Below are 25,104 nucleotides of genomic sequence, written 5' to 3' on the forward strand. Positions count from 1 at the left end.
ATAAATTTTATCATATTTTGTTTGGGAACAAATTCCGCAACCGTTTTCTTTAAACGATTACTCTGATTTTAAAATAAAGCATAAACAAACCGGTCTTTTCTGGCCGAGAAATTGGGGATGTCACAGACTAAAACCAAGTTGAAGTATATGTAATTTCATTATGGCTAATAGTATAAATTTATTGTCATTACATTTGTTACAAGGGAATCTGATTTGACTTTTGTTATCGACGTGTGGTTTGGACATCTCGAGAAAAGATTCGAGTCCTTGTTGGAACAAGGTAGAGTTATGGTTTTCAATAGTGGTTCACGTTTTATCAATAGACATGTTGCAACTGAAACATAAGTTAGCTTTAGTGTTTACTCTACAAGTACTAGAATTAGGATTGAAAATTTATAATTATAGAGTAACCGCTCAATCAGATGGAACAGAAAACCGGACAACAGGAGAGTATTCACAAGGGTAGACTTCTAAACCCACTTTTTGAATACCTTACGTTAGATGAAAATGTATATTACATAATTGACCGTTTAAAAAATATTCGGCAGCATCTCCCCTTAGCTCCTAAGTATATATAAAATTATATAGCGAGGGGCAACGAGAAAATAGCAACCGAATATTTCTTAAAAAAATCAATAATGTAATACACATATACATCGTAAATGAGGTAAGGTATTCAAAAAGCAGTCCCAAAATGGGGACACCCCGAAATTAATTTCTAAATCAATTCCGAACGGGTATTTCTAGGCTTTTGATGATTTAAAAAGAAGAGACTTAAACTAAAAAATAATTACATTTTATTATAGCATTGTAATTTAAATAATTCAGTTATTAAATTATAACTTAGTAGATTATCGTATTAATTTTTTATTTTTATTTTTTATTGTAACATTATACTTTAAACGATCGTATATATTTGTTATTTATATCATTTTTTTTTCATATTTTGATTTTTAATATCAACTTATTTTTGTTTTTATTTTTCTATATTGAGTAAATTATAACTTAGTAAATTTAGCGTTTTAATTTTTAATTTTTATTTTTTTTATTATAACATTGTACTTTAAACGATATTATATATTTGTTATTTATTTCATTTTTTTTCTCATATTTTGATTTTTAATATCAACTTGTTTCTGTTTTTGTTTTTCTATGATGACATTATACATTTTCGTATTTATTTTTATTTATATTATTTAATTAGTTTTTTATTATATTATAATATTTTAAAAAGACATTGTAAATTACAACATCCTTTTTTTTCAATTATAACCTCCTATCATAACATACATATACATCCAATATACACATATTTTATCCTAACATACAATATACACACATACAAATGCACTTATACATATTTTTTCGCATATATTTTTTCCTACATACAAATACATTTCATATAGAAATAAATATACATTTGAATACAAACCCCTACATTTTCACATAAAAATGCCTACATTTCATGTACATATATTTTTTCACATACATTTTTTCATATACGCCCATATACATTTCACATAGAAACACACTTATACGTATTTTTACATACACTTTTTCATACATACACATACACATACAATTTTTCATATAAATTCACATATACACATTTGCATATACATTTTTACATACATATTCATACATGTAGATTTCACATATATGCCAAAATACACACATTTCACATACCAAAATACATACATTTCACATACCAAAATATACATTTCACATACCAAGATATATACAATTCACATATACTTCATATATATTAAGAACAAAAAAAAGGAAAAGCAAAGAGGAACCTGTTGTTATCGTCGGGAAATGGTGACGTCGGTGGTGTTGTGGTGGCGATCACCACTGGAGACTACTTAAAAGCACCAAAAAACATGAAATTTGAGCTAAATATGGTAAGAAAACAAGAGAAAGGGAAAAGGAAAAAAGAAAACGTATGTTACAGGAGGTTTAGGGTCGCCGGAAAAACTCAGAATTTGCCGGAAATCGGTGGAAATCAACAGAAGTTGAAGCCCTACACGCAATCTATGGTTAGTGGTTGTATGGGTTGGTGTATTAAGCCGGAAAATAGTACCTAAAAACGTAGGTCACCGGAGTTTTGCGAGAAAGGAAAGATGCAGAAAATGGGTCGTCTGGGATGAAGTGGGAGTCAAAAGGGCGCCGCCTTTAGCGGTGACAAATAGCCAATAGCGGCGACACGTTGGAGGGAAAAACATGTGCCATTCTGTGTTGACGATTAACCGTCTGATCCAAAATCAATCGAACGGTTAGGATGACATTGACGCGGATCACCATCAATAGTGGCGACGTGTCATCGCAATTGGTGACGCCGCTATTACTTCCCACGAGATGAAACCCTAGCCGATGGATTCGTTTAGTATCGTACGGTCACGATCAAATGGTGTGTGGGTAAAAGAGGATCGCCGGTGGCATACCTTTAGCAACGACGTATATAGAGATGACAAGACGCTTTATCGGTGACATGAACTATTGTGGTCGCTAAAGGCTGACGTTCGCTATTGATATCGCCGCTAAAGGGCTGATTTCTTGTTGTGCGTGTAAGCATTTTTATAGCTTGTTTCACATATACCTAGCAAATGCATTCATGAATATTAGCCTATTTGTTTATAGTGTATCAAATTATATCTAGTAATTCAAGTATTAATTATGTATGGAAATTTTAGAAATATATGCCCAAGTCATTGCGACCCGAGGCTTACCCTATTCATGACCAAGCTGTACGTGAGTGGTGTGGCAACTCGGTCACACTTGTTCACTTTTCTAAACGGTTTTGTTTTGGCTTCCCAAACTTGTGGCCAACTCACACAGAGCTTACACAGCTTCATCGCAACTCTCTAATCATTAACCTTCATTTTGACAGTTTTCTAATTAAAAATAGCTTTTACTTTGCTGTCCGGACCAAGTCTGTCTCAGTTTAGGGAGATGACATGCTACATTTTCTTCCTTATTTTATGAAGTTTGGTGTAGACTAATAATTGGTACTTTGGCATTTGAATGTTAGATGTAAGGCCTATTTAAGATGTATCCTTCCTTTGATTGTAATGAAATTATCACTAGATTTTTCATTTAAATGTATATTTTCTCTTCGCAGAAGTCATTATGTCCCCTGTTTATACCATGTCTCCCCAACAACATAATTTAAAATATGTTGCTACTAATTGAATGATATGACTTGAAGTTTAGCTACGTGCAAAGTTGGTTATTGTTGCTTTTAAATGTTTATAGTTTTATTTTTCAATTTGAAAGTACGTTGTTGTTAACCGAATGATATCGCTTGATGTTTAATTAGGTATAAACTTGGTTATTGTTGCTTTATAGGTTATTGTTGATCATAATCTTGATGAAACGAATAAAGATTTAAGGAGGAACATGAAGAATTTGAGATAAAAAATACAAAAAATAGCCAATATTACAGACCTATCTAACAATACGTTGACACTTTTGATTTTTGTAATTTGGTTTCAATACTTTGAAATCAAACACTAACTTTTGCTAATCAAATATTAATATTTATTGTGGTAATCGAATGTTAATGTTTTAAATTTCAGGTATAAAATTTGAATTGCATTTGTGAATTCTTGTTATGGAATAACGACAGATTCACCACATACTAGACTATTGTTAACCCAGAAAAAAGATTTCATTTATAAATAATCCGTCGTGACGGAATGTAGAGGTTCCTTGAGTAATTTGTGTTATCGCTAATTCATCGCTGAATCCCTCGTTAAATCTGTCACTGACAATCAGCGACAAAGTTTTTTTTTTGACCGACAATTTCGCCGCTAATCCGTCGATGATAGCCTTTAGCGACAGATTAGCGACGAAATTGTTTGTAAGTGATATCTATGTTTCTAGTAGTGGGTGGGTTTCTCATGGCCAACAACACAACGTTATGAAATATGGTTTATATTATATTAACAGCTACCTATTTCGTACAAAATTCACGTGAATGCACAGTTAACCGAAATAACGGGTTATGCGTAAAGACGACTGCCATACACATATCTAAAGAAGTTGTATCATATGACAAGATTTTTTATTATGGTGTTCTACAAGATATATGAGTTATATATTATCATACAAGAAAAATTCTTCTTTTCAAGTGTAATCGAGTTCATAATAAAAAATGGTTAAAAAATAAAAAGGTACAATTTCAAAAATCAACCGTTTAAAAACGGTAACTTTAATAAAAAAAAATTTATTAATTACATTTTCATAATTATATATACCTCAATCTTTTTAGTACACATATTTCTTTATATCTATCTCTATTTCTATATCACTCAAAATACAAACACCAAAATGAACCAACTATGGATCAAAACCCGAATACCCCTCCTCCGAAGACAAACACATCCACTCCATTAGGTTTTGCGAGATATGAGGGATACATTAACCTTCTAAACTCCCAAAACTCACCACAAATTCAATATTCCTACAATTTTTCCAATACTGCCTCACCCCCACTACAATTCTCTACCTCACTATTTATGCAACAAAATGCAAACATTCAACCAAACCTTTTTAACACATTTGGTCCCATGCGCCAAACAATCATACAACCCACACCCACGCAAGAACACGTTGTCGAGACCCAAGCCGGGGGTAGTCAGAAAGCATCGGGAAAAAAAAAGGGAGACCAAAAAAGAAAGGGAAAGAGGTCGTTGTCGGGACAGACCAAACGGAAGCACCTCCAACATGGTGGACACCAGAGGAAGAGCATGCGTTGGCGACGACTTTGTGCGGTACTTCAAAACAACCAACTATGGGGAACGATATGAAGAGAGTTGCTTTTTGGGATGCCGTAATAGTCAAATTCCGCACAATTTTGAACAAGGGTGACACGTATCGCAATAATGATATGATTAGTGGCAAATCGACTCAAATTAGCCGGAAATGTACCAAATTCAATTCCATATACAACAAACTTTCTTCGCAACGTCAAAGTGGTGCCAATGATTTCGTTGTGTTTAGAGCCACGAGGGAGGAATATCACGTGCAAATGGGGCACGTATTTGAGTATGAAAAAGTATGAGAGTTAGTGAGGAAAGATCCAAAATGGATGAAAATGCCAACATCATCGGAACAATAATCCAAAAGGTCTTGTGGTTCGGGTTCGGTTGATGTTTCCGACGGACACACGAACATCGACCTCAACGCGGACACCGATGAGATCCCGAACGAGTTTGACGACATCGAGGAAATCTCTCCGCCACGACGACCTATGGGGCGCGACAAAGCGAAGCGCGCTCAACGACATGCAGAGGAGAATGAAACTCGGCTTCGAGAGCACGAGGAAATGAAAAAAAAAATCGACGGCCACACGGAAATCGCAAATAAAAGATACGAATTACAACGGGAGCATTTTGATTTCCTTCGTCAAGAATCCCAAGAAGATCCCATATCGAAGGATATGACAATTCTTACGACAAACGAAGAAAATTTACCATCGAGACGAGCTGAAGTGATTCGGAGGATGAAGGCAAAGATCAAGAGCAAATACTTGGGCGAAGAATAGTTTGTTGGTGTTTTTTTTTTTAAATTATTATGACTATCGTGTGTTTTTTTTTTCAATGTTTTTTTTGTTTGTATGGTATTTTTTGTTTACTATTTAATGAAATTATATTTTATTAATTTATATTTTAAATAAAAAAAAATAAAACGAAGTAGAAATATACCAAGTGAATAAAAAAATAAAACAAATTAGAATAATAGAAACTAAAACATTCAAAAAAAATAAAAATAAAAAAATAAATAGAAAATTAAATGTGTTAACCCATGTTACACTACTACAAAATAACACATAGAATACTCTTAAAATGACATATAGAATATGGTTTTGCAGCCGTACTCTATAAGGGGGGTTTCCTATTCGAACATGTAATACAATACGGTTGTATAACCGTATTCTATAATCATCATATAGTATAGTTTTCTAGATAATACAATGCTGTTGCAAAACCGTACTCTATAATCATCATAAAATACAGTATTTTAGATAATATAGTACGGTTGCAAACTAGTACTCTATAGTCATTATAAAATACAGTTTTAGGGTTTTTTAAAAGTAGCCTTATTCTTTAACAAAACACATTGAATACTGTTTTTTCGATTTAACCGTACTCCTTAGAAAATATCATACAATATAGTTTCTTATTGCCAAAAGGCATTCTAAATAAATATATTTCATAAAGTAAATACAATAATTACACTTTTCTATAAAGAAAACATGCCTATAAATAATTTATACACACAAACATTTCATGAACAAACATAATACATAATGTATATAAAAGTCAAAACAAAAGCATGATTAGTCATTAATTTCCAAAATTAACAATATCCAATTCAAACATGATTTGCAATAAACGTAATTTGTCCATCCTAATCAACAAAAAATTAAATATATAAAAAGACAAATAGATCCATCCGGTAGATGTCAAACTCCATAATCGCAGTTACATACCTGCGACATAAAACAAGAAAAGAAACTAAAAGTTGCAACTAATGGAAAAAAGGGAACATATAGTTGTCATGAGAAGAAAAAACTGAGTTAATTGCAGGAAATAGCAACATAGTTTCATTTATTTGTTTATTAAGACATCCGACTACCATTTCTTCCTATTGTTATACATTGAGACATATATCCCATAATAGAGAGATCCTCCAAATTCAATGTATTTTTTACAATATATATTTTTCGTAGTTTAATGTCCTAATAAGATAAAGATATGAAAGTATGATGCTAAAGTAGGTTCATATTTTAAAGTACAATGTCTTGATGAGTTTTTTTTAGTTACAAGGTTGTATAAAATGAAATGCAAGTGCTGTGTTATAATAATCAAGTACATTAAAGTAAAATGCTATAGTAAACAATTAGGTAAGAATAACTAACCTTTCAAAGGGGCACTTGACTCAAATACTTACTCTCAAACCTTGAACTCCACATAAGGATGATTTCATTTAACACCCAATCCGGAAATGGTTTTTTATCGTTCCAGTTGTTCTATATATAAATTAAAAAATAATTTATAATTTAATAATGAATATTTAACATATTAGACAAATTGCACAAATATTTTAAGATACTTACTTTGTTTGGGAATTCATTTTGTCGAGTCAACACGAACTCAAACATCCATCTCATGACGTAAAAACCGCACTCCCAACTTGATGGTTGTTGGTTGCACTACAAATATGAACAATAAAGGATTAGAGAACTTTTACTTTGAACCTAGGGTTTTGATCTGATGATGGAACAAGTTCTGTGTTCCAGGTATCAATTTTTAATAAAAAAAAACTAACAAGAAGCAGGTTCAAGGTACCCATGAAGTACTTTTACCTCGACAAGTGTCCATTTCATTGGATGTGTGTCGATATCTTCCTTAAGCCTTGCAACAGCCCTAAAATGAAGATCAGAAAAAAAAAAATTAAAAAAGCCATAGAAAGAAATAACAGTCAGAAATACAAAAAGATTTCTTACTCTTCGACATATTTCACGATTATGTAGCTCTCCACGGGCTTCTTATCCGGATTTTTTTGGGAATCCAGGATATACCCTGTGCCTTGGTTAGGGCAGATTACTAGCAGCATCCAATGCAATCTAGTAATGTTAATACATTTTAGTATACACAATAAAGAAATAAAGCCAATAAAAATCAAAGCAGTAAGATTTAATACCCTTGCCAGTAGGGTGCGACAAAAAACTGTTTGTCTTTATGGAAGCGCATTGCATCAACAATGTAACTTACAACACCCTCGCCATTTGACTCGCATATTGTTGCCTGAGTCTCACTCGGGGAAATGAAAGCACATATGTTCACTTTATTCCCACCACGTGTTTCAAGCATTGAATGTAACATGCTACAAACCAGAAAATATACATTATAAATGTAAATACTATAAACGAAAATAATTTAAACATTGTTGTTTGTACTTACATTTGAAACCATGTTATAACACTAATATCCAGCCATTGTTTATTCAATAGACGTAAAATCTCCTCGGGGTAAATGTATGTTTCGATATTCTGAGCTCCAAGGATCCCGGGTTCGGCTTCAACATAAATTGCATCATCAGGAGCATCACGATTCATCAAACGTCTATACATTCTTTTCATGAGAAGGGGCATTTTTCTAGGTCGACTTGTTTATTAGAATTATGTGGTATCAAACTTTCCTTTGCTGGCTTGGTCTTCTTCATAACACCCTTCGAGATTATTGGCACCCTCTTGGTTATGCGAGGTTGCTTTGTTTTTGTACAAACATTAAAAAACTGTTTGATTATCACATATTGGTACAATTTAACATATACATATAATAACTAATAAGGTTGGAGAAATTACCGGGTCGACAGCTACCGGTAGAGAGGAACATCTTTTATCTTGTTCAACATTTGGCTTGATGGGGGGTGGTAGTTGGTGGGGGTGGTGGTGATGTGTGGTGGAGGCGGGTGGTGGTGATGGGTGGTAGGTGGTGGTAGTGGCGGCTGGTTGTCATAATGATGGGGGTGGTAGTGATGGGTGGTGAAGGTGGGTGGGTAGTGGTTGTGGTGGGTGGTGGTGGTGGTGGTGGGTGGTGGTGTCGGTGGTGGATGATGGTTGCTGTTGACGGTATCAGGGGTTGATGATGGTGGTGGGTGGTGGTTTTTGTTGGTGGTGGTGACGGGTGGTGGTGGTGATGGTTGGTGGTGGAGGAGAGTTATGGTGATGAGTGGTGGAGGCGTGTGGTGGTAATGGATGGTGGGTGGTGGTTGGTGGTAGTGGAGGGTGTTGGTAATGGTGGTGGTTATTTTGGTGTGTGATGGGTGGGGTGGTGGTGACGGGTAGTAGTGATAGGTGGTGAGTGGTGTAGGTTAGTGGTGGGTAGTAGGTGGTGGTGGTGGTGTATGGTAGTTTTGGTGGGTGATGAGTCTAGTGGTGGCGATGGGCGATGGAGGTGGGTGGTGATCGGTGGTCGGTAGTGACGGTGGTAGATGGTGGTGGTCGTAGTGGGTGGTGGTGATAGATGGTGGAGGCAGGTGGTGGGTGGGTGGTGGGTGGGGGTGGTGGTGGTGATGTGTGGTGGAGGCGGGTGGTGGTGATGGGTGGTAGGTGGTGGTAGTGGCGGCTGGATGTCATAATGATGGGGGTGGTAGTGATGGGTGGTAAAGGTGGGTGGGTAGTGGTTGTGGTGGGTGGTGGTAGCGGGTGGTGGTGTCGGAGGTGATGAGTGGTGGATGATGGTTGCGGTTGACGGTAGCAGGGGTTGATGATGGTGGTGGGTGGTGGTTTTTGTGGGTGGTGGTGGTGATGGTAATGGTTGGTGGTGGTGGTGGGTGGTGAGTGGTGTTGGTTAGTAGGATTTTGATTTTTTTACTTATTTTTTATTTATATTAAAATTATTTGATGATTTTAATTAAAAAATCATTATGGTCAAAATTATATATATATATATATATATATATATATATATATATATATATATATATATATTATCAGTTAATTGAAACTTTATAATTTTTAAGATCTTTTATATATATTTTAATTATTTATTTGTAAAAAAAAAGAGTAAGCTTAATAAATCTATACAAATAATTAGATAGTGTCTTGTATATTCATCGTATTAATATATATTTTAAAGGATTATTTAATAATTAGTTGTACTTGTAATATAATAATAAGAATAAAATCAAAATTATATTATTTATCTAATAAAATTATATTTTTAGATATATCAATTAAAAAAAAGGATCAAATAAATATAAATAGTTATGTCGTGATTGTGTTTCCATATATATTAATATTTAAATATATAAAGTAATAAAATAAAATATAACAAAGGGTTACATATGATATCTAAGGAGGGTACAATCAGGCGGCAAACTGAGGAGTGAAACAGATAACCCTTAATAGCTTTTCATCAATGTTTTAAAAATCGGTTTTTAGTTGAATCGGTATGGTGATCGATTCCCGGTTCAACCGGTTTAACCGGTTCGACCGCCGGTTGAACCGGTTTCTATATTTTTCATGTTTTTTCCTATTTTCCTACACATACATACATATATAAATTATGAATTTGATGTTTACAAGTTCAAACATTAAAAATACACATAAAAATAAATTGTAGATGAATCCAAATATATTAAAATAACACATAACCATAAGTTTTAGTATTTTACATCAATCCATATATGTCAAACAAAAAATAAAGTATAATACCAAAACGAAATATAGTTTCTGATGAATACAAACACATCAAAAGAATTTATAACATTTACCATATGTTTTTATTTAGAGTAAACTAAATAGATTTGAAAAAAATCACCAAACTTTATTATGTAAATGGTTCTTTTTCATGTGTTTTTATTCGGTTTAACCGATTTATTTTTACCGGTTCAACCGGTTTTTTTCTAAAACCAGCCGGTTCAATCCGGTTCAGAAATCAATATAAAACTGGTGATAGTTGAACCGTTCCCTCTCCCGGTTCCCGGTCCAACCGGTTCGACCGGCCGGTTCAAACCGGTTTTTAAAACATTGCTTTTCATTGCACAATTAAGAACTTTTGATAGCTAGCATTTAAGAACTTTTCATCTACAAAAGGAACCGATTGTTTTTTCTTATATAAAAATAATAATAACCTCTTCATCTACAAAAGGAACCGACGGAGAAGAAGTAAAGCAAAAGAGAGTCAAGAGGTGAGAGTTAGACAACATATATACATACATCGATTCGAGAGGGAGATATCTTAAGAGAGTTCTGACTAGCGACGGAAGATGGTTTCGTTGAGCGAGTGACTGCCGACCTATTGGTGGTGACCGGAAACGTCCAACTGTTAGTGTTTGGGAAATGGACTTAATAAGGTAATTAACTTTTCGGTTTGTTCACATCTAGGTAACTATCTTTTTTTGTACACATCTAGGTAACAAACTTTTTGTAAGTGTTCACATATGACCATTATGACCGGCTGTAGCAGGTTATATCCGGTCATAACCAGTCATAATGGTCATATGTGAACACTTCTAAAAAGTTCGTTACCTAGATGTGTACAAAAAAAGATAGTTACCCAGATGTAAACAAACCGAAAAGGTAACAATAAAATACACGAATGGTCCTTGTAGTTTGGGTAATTTGTGCGTTTGGTCCATAACTTATTTTTTAACTTAGATGATCCTTACTATTTATTTTTGTTGTGTATTTGGTCCCTGTGCTACCTCAAAAGATTATTGTGGGACCCAATTTAAATTTCTCAAATGTGGTTTCAGATTTAGGGTGAGGAGATGCAGATATATGGGGTCTATTAATTTTTTTTAATATATAAAAAATAAATACATAAATAAGAAAAAAAATAAAAAGGGCACAATAGTCTTTTGAGGTAGGACAGGGACCAAATGCACAACAAAAATAAATAGTAGGGATCATCTAAGTTAAAAAAATAAGTTATGGACCAAACGCACAAATTACCCAAACTACAGAGATCATTCGTGTATTTTACTGTTACCTTTTTGGTTTGTTCACATCTGGGTAACTATCTTTTTTTGTACACATCTAGGTAACGAAGTTTTTGAAAATGTTCACATATGACCATTATGATTGGTTATGACCGGATATAACCTGCTACAGCCGGTCATGTTGGTCATATGTGAACACTTCCAAAAAGTTCGTTACCTAGATGTGTACAAAAAAAAGATAGTTACCCAGATGTGAACAAACTGAAAAGTTAATTACCTTGTTAAGTCCATTTCCCTTAGTGTTTTATAGTTTATGACTTTTCTTTTATGCTTTGTCTGTCTAATTTCTTTTATCCTCTAAGGAATCCAACGGTATGATTTTTTAGTTTAGAATTTTCAAAATTTAATTTGTATGATGCTAACCCAGTTAGAAAGGAGGACTCGGTCCTTAATCAGAACCTGTTGTATTTGATTATCGACAGACTCGGTCCAAAGAAATTTGAGGATTCGGTCCTCATCTCAAAACCTCCTGACCGAGACCAAGCATCATCTTTTCCTTCCTTGCCCTTCTCCTTCTTTTATAGGTGCCTTCTTCTCCATCGCATATACTCATCGACTTCCACTTCACCAGTGATATCGTGAACATCGACTTCCACTTCAATGCAGCAGGGTAGCGACTATGAACTCCGAAATCAGATAACTTTAAGCTTTTTTTCTTGTAAATGCTATTCGAAATCAGATAACTTATAATGTTCAGATCTGTTATCTATACATGGAATCTATTTCTTGCAAAATAAATTTGAAAGCCACATTGAATCTGATTTGAACCTGTTTTGTGATCTTTCTCTAAGTGGTTATATGATGTAGACAATTTTTTGTATCACCTGTTTGTGATTAGTTCGAATATGTATTTTGTACATGGAATTTGTTAGTGTTTATGGAGTATTTAATGTTGACTGTCGAATCTGGTGCAATACCTTGCTCTTCCCTGATGCCCTGTTGCTTTTTTGTACAACTTGTTTCATATTTTGACCATTTTGTCCTTGGTACCAGTTTGGGTCTTATTTTGACCATTTTGTCCTTGGTACCAGTTTGGAAACGCATATGGTGCAGTTTAGTAGTGCAGGAGTGTAGGGGTATGTTTTGTTTTATCTTTTGACCATTTTGAATGGTCTTGAAAAGGAATAAGTAGTGTAGGGGTATGTTGGTCATGATTTTGTCCTTTAGTTTCATTCTAGGCCTTTTAATTTTCCATCATTTTTACTAATTAATTCATGCATCTAATGTAGGGGAATATCTTGGAGGATTTAGAGGCACAATTACAAGTTGCTACATCATCAATTGATCCATCTTGCAGTGGGTGGTTAAGGCTATTGTCCATCTTTATTGCATGATTTCATTTTCATAATACATTGACTGGTTTGTATTAAATTTGATTTTAACTTTTATGTTAACTTTGAATGGTTTGTATTCATAAAGATTGTTACTTTTTTTGTATTGAGGAAACAAAAAAAATTAAAGATGTTTAGGTTTTTGGATCAAACAACAACCTGAAAATATGCTTGTTTTTTTAGGGATGCGTTAGAGACCAAGAGGGCAGAATAGGTATATTGGTGAAAATATGGTTTAATTTTTTCTTCGGTCGTCTCTTTATCAATTTTCATTGAAAAAACTAACAAAAACCAATTTTTAGCGCAGTGGATACATCACAAGTTGCGAGGAAGAATGTAGTATTTTCTTGTTTTTCAATGGTGGTTTTTTGTTTTAAAATACACATACATACTATTATATATGTTAATAAAGTACGGTTAGTTATGAAAACAGTATTCTATTTGATTTTGTACGGATTGTTTTTTGTGAACAGTACTCTATCTCTAATATGATACGGATTCTTATACAACCGTATTCTACTAAGAGTATTCTATTTGCCGCTTTGTAGTAGTGAAATAAGCATTGCATTAGATAATTTTTTGTTGAGTTTCATAAATGACACACTTTAAAAAAAAAGGAGAAATTAATATCATTAATACACACATGATCAAATCAAATTCATTGCCCAATGTTGAACAATTGTCCAACTAGTATTGAAAAATAAAACAAGCGCACAACTTATAATAAAAACATTCCTACCACTGTACCACGTACTCATTATCCACCACAGACAAATTTTACTTCATAAGTTGGGCAATGATTGGAAGACATACATTTTCCAGTTCATTTAGTGTTTTCTCATACTTATCAACATCTGCAAGTTTGCTTAGATCAAGAATTTGGCTTGCGCTCCTTATCACATTTTCCATTTTTTCCAATTCTTCCTTTGGGATCTTTGTGTTATCAATACTTCCTATGCTTTTGATTTTGGCATTCACGTCGTAAATGTATTCCTCCAACAGATTATGTGCAAAAAGTTTCTTCTTATACTCCTCATCATCAAGTTTGTACTTTTCAGCATCTTTCAACATTTTTTTGATCTCTTCCTTTGAAAGTCTCTGCTTGTCATCGCTGATTCTAATTTTTTTCTTTAGGCCAGTGGTTAACTCCTCTGCTGAGCAATTTAAAATTCCATTAACATCAATTTCAAATACCACATTTACCCATGACATACCCTTTAGTGCAACTGGTACTGCAACTTGGAATTTCCCCAACCAGTCATTGTCTATAGCTCTACTTTTCTCACCTTGATAGACATCAAAAGTAATAGCACTTTGGTTATCCACACTTGTAACATAGATTCTTTCCTGCTTGACTGGTATTGGGGAATTTCTTTTGATTACAACAGATAAAGAGTCATCATGAATACTTACACCAAGTGAAAGAGGGACCACATCCAACAACACTAAGTTCTTCACTTTTTGATTACTTTCACCACTTAATTTTGCAGCAAGAACAGCTGCACCATATGCAACTGCTTCGTCAGCATGGATCTTCTTAGAAAACTCTTTCCCGTTGAAGAAGTCTTTCAACAATTGTTGTATTTTAGGTATCCTAGTTGACCCACCAACAAGAACTACCTCATTTACATCTTTCTTGTTCATTTCAGCATCACCCAAACATTTTTCCACCAACTGTATGCACTTACCAAATAAATCCCCATTAAGATGTTCAAATTTTGCACGAGTTATTTGCATAGAAAAATCAATACCCTGATGCAAATCATCAATTTCGATAGGAGCGTCAGTAGTTGAAGAGAGTGATCGTTTTGCTTTTTCACAAGCTACCCTCAACCGCCCCATTGCTTTTATGTCCCTACTCATGTCTGTCTTGTGCCTTCGGTTGAATTGCATCACAAAATGTTCCACCATTGCATTCTCAAAGTCCTGACCACCTAAGTGAGTGTCACCAGCAACAGCTTTCACAGTTATCGTACCATTGTTATTAATGTTGACAAGAGAGACATCAAATGTACCACCACCCAAATCAAAGATGAGCACATTTGTGTCATGACTTATATCAGTTTTCAAGTGTAATCCGTAAGCAATTGCAACAGCTGTAGGTTCATTGACTATTTGTAGAACATTAAGTCCAGCCACATGACCAGCATCTTTTGTGGCTTGGCGTTGGGAATCATTAAAATACGCTGGAACCGTGATGACTGCATCCTTTACGGTTTCACCAAGGTATGCCTCTGCAACTTCTTTTAGTTTCACAAGAACCATGGATGAAATTTCCTCTGCAAAAAACTCCTTCATTTCACCATTGTATTCAAGTACAATCTTTGGAATGCTGTTAGTCCCTTTTATAACTTTAAAAGGCCATAACTTCATGTCTTCCTGAATCTTGGCATCATAAAATCTCCTTCCAATCAATCGTTTTGCATCTGAAAATCCAAGTATGTAATAATCAATTACGAATAAAGAAACTTTTATAAACTCAAACTGCCTATAACAATGGATAATAAAATACAAACCATAAACTGTGTTAGTGGGGTTCACAAACATCTTGATCTTAGCAGCTTCACCTACTAGACGTCCGACTTCGTTGAAAGAAACACAAGATGGCATAGTCCTATTACCTTGATCATTGGGTATGATCTCAACTTGATCATGTTGCCACACAGCCACACAAGAATATGTTGTTCCAAGGTCAATACCAATAGCTTTTTTCCCAACCATAATGCTTTCCAGTCAAGCCTACATTATATGAAATATAATGACTTCATTTAAATATGTGTACTCATTTAACTTGATTCCAACCATTTGAAGTTGTGTCACATTAGCATCTGACAACAATAACAAAAACACAAACAAATACATACAATGATAGAAACAAGGTTGGACAGTAATGTATAATGCGATAATCAAATCTTGGATATTGAGAGGGTTACATGGAGTCACTTTCCTTTTGCAATATTTCACCCCTATAAAGCTTTGATGTATGTAATATGCGGAAGAGAAATTAAATATCTTCACAAAATTTCTTTCTACTTATCTTCTTACCCATGTTAAATGGTAACAACTGGATTAAAATATTATTAAGGAAAATTAAATATGACATGTGTGATCATTTGACATGAGTAGAAAGATGGTACGAAGAAAATGTAGGAGGATATTTAATTTCCCTTTGCGGAAGGACAATATTACAAACTCTTTTATAGAAAAATATTTGCTATATACTAAAAATGGTGAGACTTAGTCTTGTGCATAAGAGTTAAAAGTGAAAGAATCCTTAAGGAGATCAAACAAAGCAGTTTCCAAAAATAAACATGTATATTTATGAACATTTATCATTCTTATATATATATATATATATATATATATATATATATATATATATATATATTTATCATAACTTTTAAAACAAAGCAGATTCCAAAAATTAAACTCTCCGTCTCTCTCTTTCCATGAAAGTTTAATTATTTTTTATAACCATGGCTCCCACGGATTATAAAGCAATATATATATATATATATATATATATATATATATATATATATATATATATATATATATATATAGATATATATATATATATCATTTGTATGTTAATTCCTAAACAAATGAAATGTCACAAATGAACATGTATATTTATGAACATTTTACATTTATCATTCTTATATATATATATATATATATATATATATATATATATATATATATATATATATATATATATATATATATATATATATATATGTGTGTGTGTGTGTGTGTGTGTGTACTGTTTTATAATCCGTAGGATTCATGATTATAAAAAATAATTAAACTTTCATAGTAAAAACTCAAAATTATTAATCTATTATTTTGAATAATTTATTTTCAAAAAATTATTAACTAAGATATAGTTTTTAGTTATACAAAATTTAAATCATTGATTTAATTAAATACGTGAAATTATATCATCTTATAATATATATTAATTGTATTTTAATTTTTATTCTAATTTTATTAATTTAATGTATTTAGAGTAGCAATTCTAAAATTTGAAATTTAAAATAAAAAATCTATAGGTTGATCATGATATATATATATATAGGTCATCTAACTATTATTACATCCATACGATCATTAATAGTATTGGATAGTAACTATTGTATTTATCATATTTAAAAGGAACATTAAGGGTTTTATAAGGTTCGTTAAACGAATACTACCTTTTAATGGCTTAAACAATGTTTTGAAAACCGGACCGGACATTGAACCGTTCGTCTTACCGGTTCGATGGTTCAACTGGTTTGACCGATTCGACCGGTCCTAAAAACATTCGGACGATATAAACTATATATATATATATATATATATATATATATATATATATATATATATATATATATATATATATATCATGATTTTTGAACATATAAAATGAAACGGCACATTCCGATTTCAACTTCAAATAATTTATAAGCTTACTCCTTAAAATCATTTATAAACTTACTCCTTAAACTCTTGTTAAAAACGTAATGCCAAAAGAAAAAAAAAATCTTTTATTGAATGTAGAAGAGAATCCTCAAAGTCACTGTTCAAGTCTATTCCACATCGCCCAAAAAACTAAAATGGATGCTTTGGAAAGGTGTATAAAAGGAATGGAGTGAGTTGGTTTTGAACGAACAACGAACGGATCCCCCATACTACAGCGAGGGCCCCTTTAACTTCTTTTTAGTATAAAATTTATAATCTTTTATTGGGTTTCTGGTTTTGTCCGGTTTGACCAGTCTGGTTTTTGGTTGAATTGCTGGTTCGTTACCTGTTTGTTTACAAGCGGTTTTTAGGCTTAAGAGAATCAAGCGGTTTTTAGGCTTAAGAGAATCAAGCGGTTTTTAGGCTTAAGAGAATCCGTAAACTTACCGATTCCTGGTTAAACCAGTTGAATTTCTGTCCCGTCTGGTCCGATTTTCAAAACAATGGGCTTAAAGAATGTTAGAGACCGTTCACATGTTCGATTTTTTCATAAATTGGATGAAACATGTTGAATATTAATCATTTAAATATGACCTTTGAATGAATCTATTTAGAAATTATCAAAGAGACCCGGATCTTATATAGGTTCTTGCAATTTCAAACTCTTAAAGCCAAAATTTCCCTGGGAATCAAAATTTAATTGCATCTTAGACTGTGTGACATTTTTGTGGGCCACAACATATTTTAATTCACTTGATTTCCTTCGGCTAAACCCAATGAATGGTTGAGAAAATTTCTCACTGTTTATTTTATTTTTTTATTTTTAAAAAATTCCTACAAATATTATATTCATTTTATAGAGAATTAAAAAGTATGAGTTTTGATATATTTTTTTTAATGATTTTTAGTAGGTATATAATCTAATAAGTTTTAAAAAAGAAAAAAAAAAAAGTTGGCCAATACAAAATAGGTGAGAGATTGAGGGAATGGGTTCCCTCACCACCTTTTCCCTCAGACAAGGTGCGGCGTTCAGCCGAGAGGGACATTCTCTTACCCTTTCCTTCGTCCACATCGTCCAGACTTACAAAACATAATTACTTTAGAAAAATTAATAAATATATACACATGTTAAAAATTATACAATTTTAGGAAATGATTTCGATCGTCTATTATTTTTCTTATTAATAAGAGAAAGTAAAGGAAGATAAACAAAAAACGATTTGACGTGAGTCCATTTGCAAACCAAAAATAAGCAGTTTTAGTATATAGAAAGTTTATAAAGCTTTATAAATACCTGTTTTGAGTTGAAGACTCACCAAATTTTGTATGATCCCTTGTTTATGTGTACCTCCTGCATGTACATTGATCACAAGCACACCACGTATAAGGTTCATTTCACATCATATTAATTCACACGGGAAATGTAAAATAAAACATGCAAACGTTTCTTTAATGTTTGTTGAAAATATTAAAATTCAAGCATGAAATCAACTATTATTGAATTTATATATAATAAAGGAAATAATAAAATTTTATGTTATTGCGATAAATAGAAGAAAGATGTCATTACATCAAAATGTCACCTTTTATGAGTGAATGAATGAATCCCACCGTTCCTTGCTCTCTCTATGTATATACAACAAATTACCCAGTTATTAATACTCTTGGGTGAAGCTTTTGGGTTAAAAAAGATCCAAGTTGCATTAACCTAATCAATTCAGATCAAATCGAATCTAAACTTATAATCTTTTAAGACTTTTCAAAATTTATGGTTATAATATTAAAACGACAAATATGGTTGTTAGAGAGTTGACATATATTGTTTGATATTAAAACGATAAATATGGTCGTTAGAGTGTGAACATATCTCTAAATATTATTAAAAGAGAACCTTTAATTCTAAACTGAAGAAATCAGGACCATTGATTGCATTTCAATCATATTTTTTCCACCTTTGGATTATTTGATGACATCATCTTTGTCAACTCATTTATTTTTGTCAATAGATTTTATAAAACGTATATTACGTTTTAAATTAGAATTCCATTAATGACACTTAAATCTCACCAAAAATAAAATGAATTAAATTAGGAATTCTATTAATGATAATTAAATATCACCAAAAATAAAATGAATTAAATTAGGAATTCTATTAATGACAATTAAATCTCACAACAAATAAATTACAAAAATACCCCGCCTCCCTCAATTCTTTACATAATATATCTAACTTAAGTTTTGTAGTGGAGAAGAAAATTAAGGAAAACAGATTGTTTTGATTTTTACTTAACGATTTAGATTTGTAGTTGAACGACTGAAATTATAAATACATCAGATAAATGTAAGAAAACATGTAACTCAAATTCCACTTGACAACTTTTTAGTCATCTCATATATGCTTATTTCTTGATAACTAATATTTGTACTATTTATCGATATTTATGCTAAAGTTGTGACAACATTAAAATGATTGTTACTCAAGTTGCTTTATTTTTTTTAGATTTCTTGTAGGTCGAAATTGGAGTTGACAAACAACAAGAATGGTCGAATTCATCTGGGTTCTTGTGAACGTAAGTAAAATATATTTTGATTTTTATGTTATGAGGGTGTCAAATTTTGTGGTAGAAAATTAATTGTCACAGTTGTGTTATTTAGAAATTTGAATCAGATCTTTCTATGAGATTCCCCATTTTTTTCATACTTTTGACGAATTGTTCAATAAGTTAAGCAATCAAATTATAAATGATAGACTCATACACAATGTACGTCATATCCTTTGCTTTTGGTTGTTAAAATCACAAATTTGTTTGTTTGTTTGTTTGTTTGTTTGTTTGTTTTTTTTTTTTTTTTTTTTTTTTTTTTTTTTTTTTTTGATGTGTTAGGATTTAAGACATTGATTTGGATACTTGGAAATTTTGTTTGGTCTACCTGTCTACTACATGTTTGATGAAATGCTTAAGGGAACAATATTGGGATAAACTTGTGGCCCGGTTTAAATTACTTTAAAAATATATTGGTTTAAATTACTTAAAAAATATACTTGTCGATTTTTGTTGTCCTTCACGGTTTAAATTTGTATGTTTCTTCTTAAAGTTTCATGTTTCATCCATAATAGTTCTTTGTTTATGTTTTAGTTATAATGTCTTCTTTGACCCTTGATCACATTGGTTAGTTTCTCATACTAAGTTTTATTTGAAAATTATATTTAATTGCAAGTTATTACACTATCTAATACCCTAATAATCTCTAACATTTGTATAAGATGATGACAATTATTATTTTTTATTGCAACTTCTCTTCATATTGATTATCGGATGTGGTTTGAGTTATGGAATGTTGCGACTGAGGGGATTCCACATTGTGGGGCGTTGGAATTCATTACAGAAGGAGGCATGATTTATATACTTTATTGGGTATTGATGGAAACGTTTAATTCTTGCTCATGTAAATCGATAAATATTGTACAATATGTTCTTTTAACCTTATATTAGGATCTTTTTTGGAAAAAAAATTGCTTTTAATATTAACCTTTGAAAAAAAGGTTCATATATAGCATCATACTCTTAAAAATGACTTTTTTTTTATTATTTTTGGTTGATATGGAAAGTTATATTTTTTGTATATTGAAGCTCATTTAAACGATTGTTTTCTGGAATAAAAATCATTAATAGCATTAAACTTTGCAAAAAAGTTCATTAATAGCATCGTAGTTTCAAAAAATGACTTTTCCATATCTAGAACAATTTTTTTTTCTACATTAGAGCTAATTAATATGATTTTTTTGAAAACATTTTATTAATGGAAAGTACATTTTCATTTTCTTTTACGTAATAAACCATTTATGTAAAAAAAACATTTCAAATATGGACCATTTGTGTACTTTTGTTCACATGTGAACCATTTATGTAATATATAAATTTAATTGTTAATTAGTAGGTCATTAATATGACAATTTTCTAGGGAAAATTTGTTTTTAGTATTGAAATTTGCAAAAAAAAAAAAAAAAAAAAAAAAGTAGAATGATAACAATATATTAATTTATTTTGTGTGTGTGTGTGTGTGTGTATATATATATATATATATATATATATATATATATATATATATATATATATATATATATATATAACTTATGAGTTCAAATTGTATCCATCATTTATCTATCATTTGAAAATCATCTTGATGATCAATCATATTTTCAAGATAAAGCTATTTTGGTCCCTACAAATGAAGAATTTGATGCTACCAATGACTACATTCTAGGATTGATGAAAGATGAAGGGAAAACATATGAGTTCAAATTCTTTATGTGATACAGAGTTACTAGGTTTTTTTTAGGAATCAATTTACTCTTCGGTTGTGTTGGACATCTAGAATTTTCAACCATAAACTTAGACTAAAAGTAGGTGTTCCTGTCATATTACTTTGTAATATCGACCAAACCAAAGGACTATGCAATTGTACTAGATTATAGATTGTTAGGCTTGGAAGAAACGTCATTGAAGCCTGAATCATATATGATAGATTCTTTATGGAGACTATTTATATACCTTGCATGAATTTAACTCTGTCCAATGAAAGAATCTTATTCTGTTTTCAGCGGAGGCAATTCCCTATAGTAGTTTATTTTGTTATCGCCACTAATAAAAATCAATGACAATAATTATCAAATGTTGGATTATACGTGCATAAGCTTGTCTTCACTCATTTTCAGTTATATATTTTTTGTTTCTCGCGTCACAAGTGAAAAGGGATTGAAGGTACTCATATATTACGAGGATGGTTATCCAACTAATAAAACAAAAAGTTATGCTTACAAAGAGGTCCTTCAATTATTATAGATATTCAAGTGTTTCTTTGTTTTTTTTCAAACATTTAAATGTTAGCAGTAATGCTAAGTCTGTTTATGTTACTTTATTTTTTTATAGTGTCAACTTTTTTATACATTTACATTTACATTTTTATATGTTCCCCACGTTATACGCGGGGTCATAATCTAGTATTATTTGATATTAAAATGACAAATATGGTTGTTAGAGTGTTAACATCCTCCCTAATAAATGAAAATGATTTTACCACATGTCATTTTCTAATACATTCTTGCCACATGTCATTATGTAAGATATTTAAATTACTTAAATTCCACATGTCATTATGTGGATTTTTATTTCTTTATTAATCAAAAATTATAATTCCATTAATTAATACTTCTATTATTATATATATAAAGTATTTATTGTATTAAATGTGTAAATCAATATTATAATTATTAAAGATATTTTATTTCCGTAAATTTCATTTTTTTTTCAAATTCAAATAAACTTATTGTTTAATCCTTTATAACATTTTGTTTTAATCAACCCGTATAATATACGGGTTACACAACTAGTTGAGAAAATTACAAAAAGAATATAGGACATAGTTTTATTCTCACACTAGGTGTGCAGTCCGTGTATTACATAGGTTGATTAGAAAAATTAAAAATGAAAATGTAAACCCTTAATATTTTTTAAAATAAATATTCAAAATAAAAACAGAAAAACATATTTATTGCAATTTACTATCGCATTTATTAGATTAATACATTACATATATAACTATAAGTATTATATGACTTTTTAATTTTTAAAATTGAAAAAAAAAACCAAAAATTGACATGTGGATATTATTTATTTCAAAAATACTACAAAATGACAAGTGTCAAAACTTATGAGAGACTGACATGTGATAAAATGAATATTTATTTATTAGAGTATATTTATCTTCTACATTTTTTCGTATTATTTAGGATCCATGCTTTATCCTTTGCTTAGACTTTTATATAGCTGCTTTATAATTCTCGTTAATTAATGAAACATAGATAAGACCATATCTTGCTCTACCGATTCTCTCATGGTATCAGAGCGGGATATGATCCAACCCTAATCCTCATCAACCCTAGCAGGTAATCATGGCTGGCGATGCTGAATTCTCTAACAAGAATGTTGTTACCACACTCGACACCAACTCACCTCTCTACATTTATCCTTTTGACCACCCAAAATAGATGCATGCAAATGACACCCTCACCAACAACAATTATGCCGATTGGTCCCAAGAGATGATGGACTTTCTCTTCGCTAATTACAAAGTAGGGTTCAATGGTGGCTCGATTCAAAAACCTGAAAATAAGTCAACATATTACATGTCTCGGATGCGATGTGACGCCATGGTAAAAGGTTGGATCACGAAGTCTGTGGAGAAAGATACCAGAACTAGCGTGAAGTACGCAAAAACCGCTTCAGAAATATGGTCAAATCTTGTAGAAAGATTTGGAAAACAAAGTGCCCCTATGGCTTACGAGTTGAAACAGACACAGACTGCAAACACGTCAGAACGGATCTTCTATCTCATCTTACTTAACGAAACTTCGACGGATCTGGGATGATATGTAGGCTACATTACCAACTCGTAGATGCACATGTGACATTGTAAAAAAGCTTGAGCCAAATCAAATACAAAAAAACTATACGAGTTCCTCATGGGTCTCAATGATGAGCTCGCTGTCATCATGACTCAAATCCTCGCCATAAATTTGATTCCCGTCCTAGGAAACACCTACCACCTTGTTGTAGAACATGAAAGACAGATGGCTACATCCACTGAAAAGAAACCTTCAAGGGAAGCGACTGCCTTCAAGCCCAACATGCTCGTGCGGCATAAAAGCAACATCAACCAACGTCATGACAAACCAAGAAGGTTTATTCAAGAAGATATGGTATTCGGATTGGTGGCCAGTAAACTGAAACAAAGGAAAATATGAGTCAAAAGTGAAGGCGACTTGTATCGAGACTAACACCAGTCCAATTCTAGGTTTAACGAACAGCTAATTTGAAACCTTCATGAAACATTTCGAAAATAAAGAATGTATCATTAAGGTTGACCGCACACCTACAATTTACATGATAGGTAAAAGGGATTGTGATGACTAGGTGGTGGATTCTGGCTCCACTGAACATATCACCCACGATATCAACATCCTTGAGAACAAAACTAAAGACCTGTTGGTGATTTGTTATCATCAATGTTATTTAAGTGTAATAGGATTACTTTGTTGACTAAAAATGGTCTTGATAAATATTAAACAAGTAAGGAAGGTGTGGAGTACACACTTGTTTAAGTTTGATCAAGTATCAAAGTACACTGTCATTTAAGGGCGAAACCCCTGAACGAACGGGGGTCCGGGGGCAGCGCCCCTGGGAGCGGGGTCCAAGGGGCAGAGCCCCTGGCTGGGATCGAGCTGAATATTTGACCCGATTTTGACTTTGCATTAATCCTTATACCAAACCCGGATTTATAACAGTTTTGACTGTTGAGAAAAACTGTTATATGACAGTTTTGACAGTTTTGACAGTTTTCAGACAAGGAATGTATATAACCAATTTTTAGTCAGTTTTCTGGTACTCACGAAAATTACACCATCTCATTCTCTCTTTCTTTCTCTTTGATTTTATCTGAGTCTTATCCAATTGAGGATTTGGGAGTACCACCCAAATACTTCGATTTGAAAGTGATTATCACGATTCTCAGATTTCCAAGTGCCACTAAACCATATTTCTAACAAGCCCATCATGAGAGCTCTATCCTTATTCCAAACTGAGAGGTTATCCCCATTGAAGGAAAGGGAAAATACACATTACCTAGTGGAATAAAACTTAATGGGTACTTCATATACCGAAATTCACTTGCAATCTCTTATATGTTAGTCGTCTATGAAAGGACTTACAATGTGCCATAAATTTTTTTCCAGATTTTTGTGCCATGCATAAGC

General features: G+C 32.2%; 1 protein-coding gene across 4 annotated transcripts in view; it reads right to left on the reverse strand.

Moving 5' to 3' along the window:
* Positions 1-13,456: 13,456 nt before the first annotated feature.
* LOC145098100 (heat shock cognate 70 kDa protein-like) overlaps positions 13,457-25,104 on the reverse strand; it is a 116,043-nt gene continuing 104,395 nt past the window's right edge. Inside the window, exons 1-4 of one of the 4 annotated variants that reach the window (XM_079035780.1) lie at positions 18,878-18,920; positions 18,589-18,645; positions 15,365-15,587; positions 13,457-15,274 (exon numbers count right to left, since the gene is read on the reverse strand). In XM_079035780.1, coding sequence (XP_078891906.1) covers positions 13,626-15,274; positions 15,365-15,569 — 1,854 coding nt within the window. In that variant the 5' untranslated portion in view covers positions 15,570-15,587; positions 18,589-18,645; positions 18,878-18,920 and the 3' untranslated portion in view covers positions 13,457-13,625. Of the gene's footprint in view, positions 15,275-15,364; positions 15,588-18,588; positions 18,646-18,877; positions 18,921-25,104 lie in introns of those variants that run through there. The other 3 variants (XM_079035785.1, XM_079035782.1, XM_079035776.1) reach the window with 3 other exon arrangements.

The sequence above is a fragment of the Lactuca serriola genome, chromosome 1, assembly GCF_051521515.1.
Source record: "Lactuca serriola cultivar US96UC23 chromosome 1, Lser_US96UC23_V15, whole genome shotgun sequence".
Classification (NCBI taxonomy): Eukaryota; Viridiplantae; Streptophyta; class Magnoliopsida; order Asterales; family Asteraceae; genus Lactuca; species Lactuca serriola.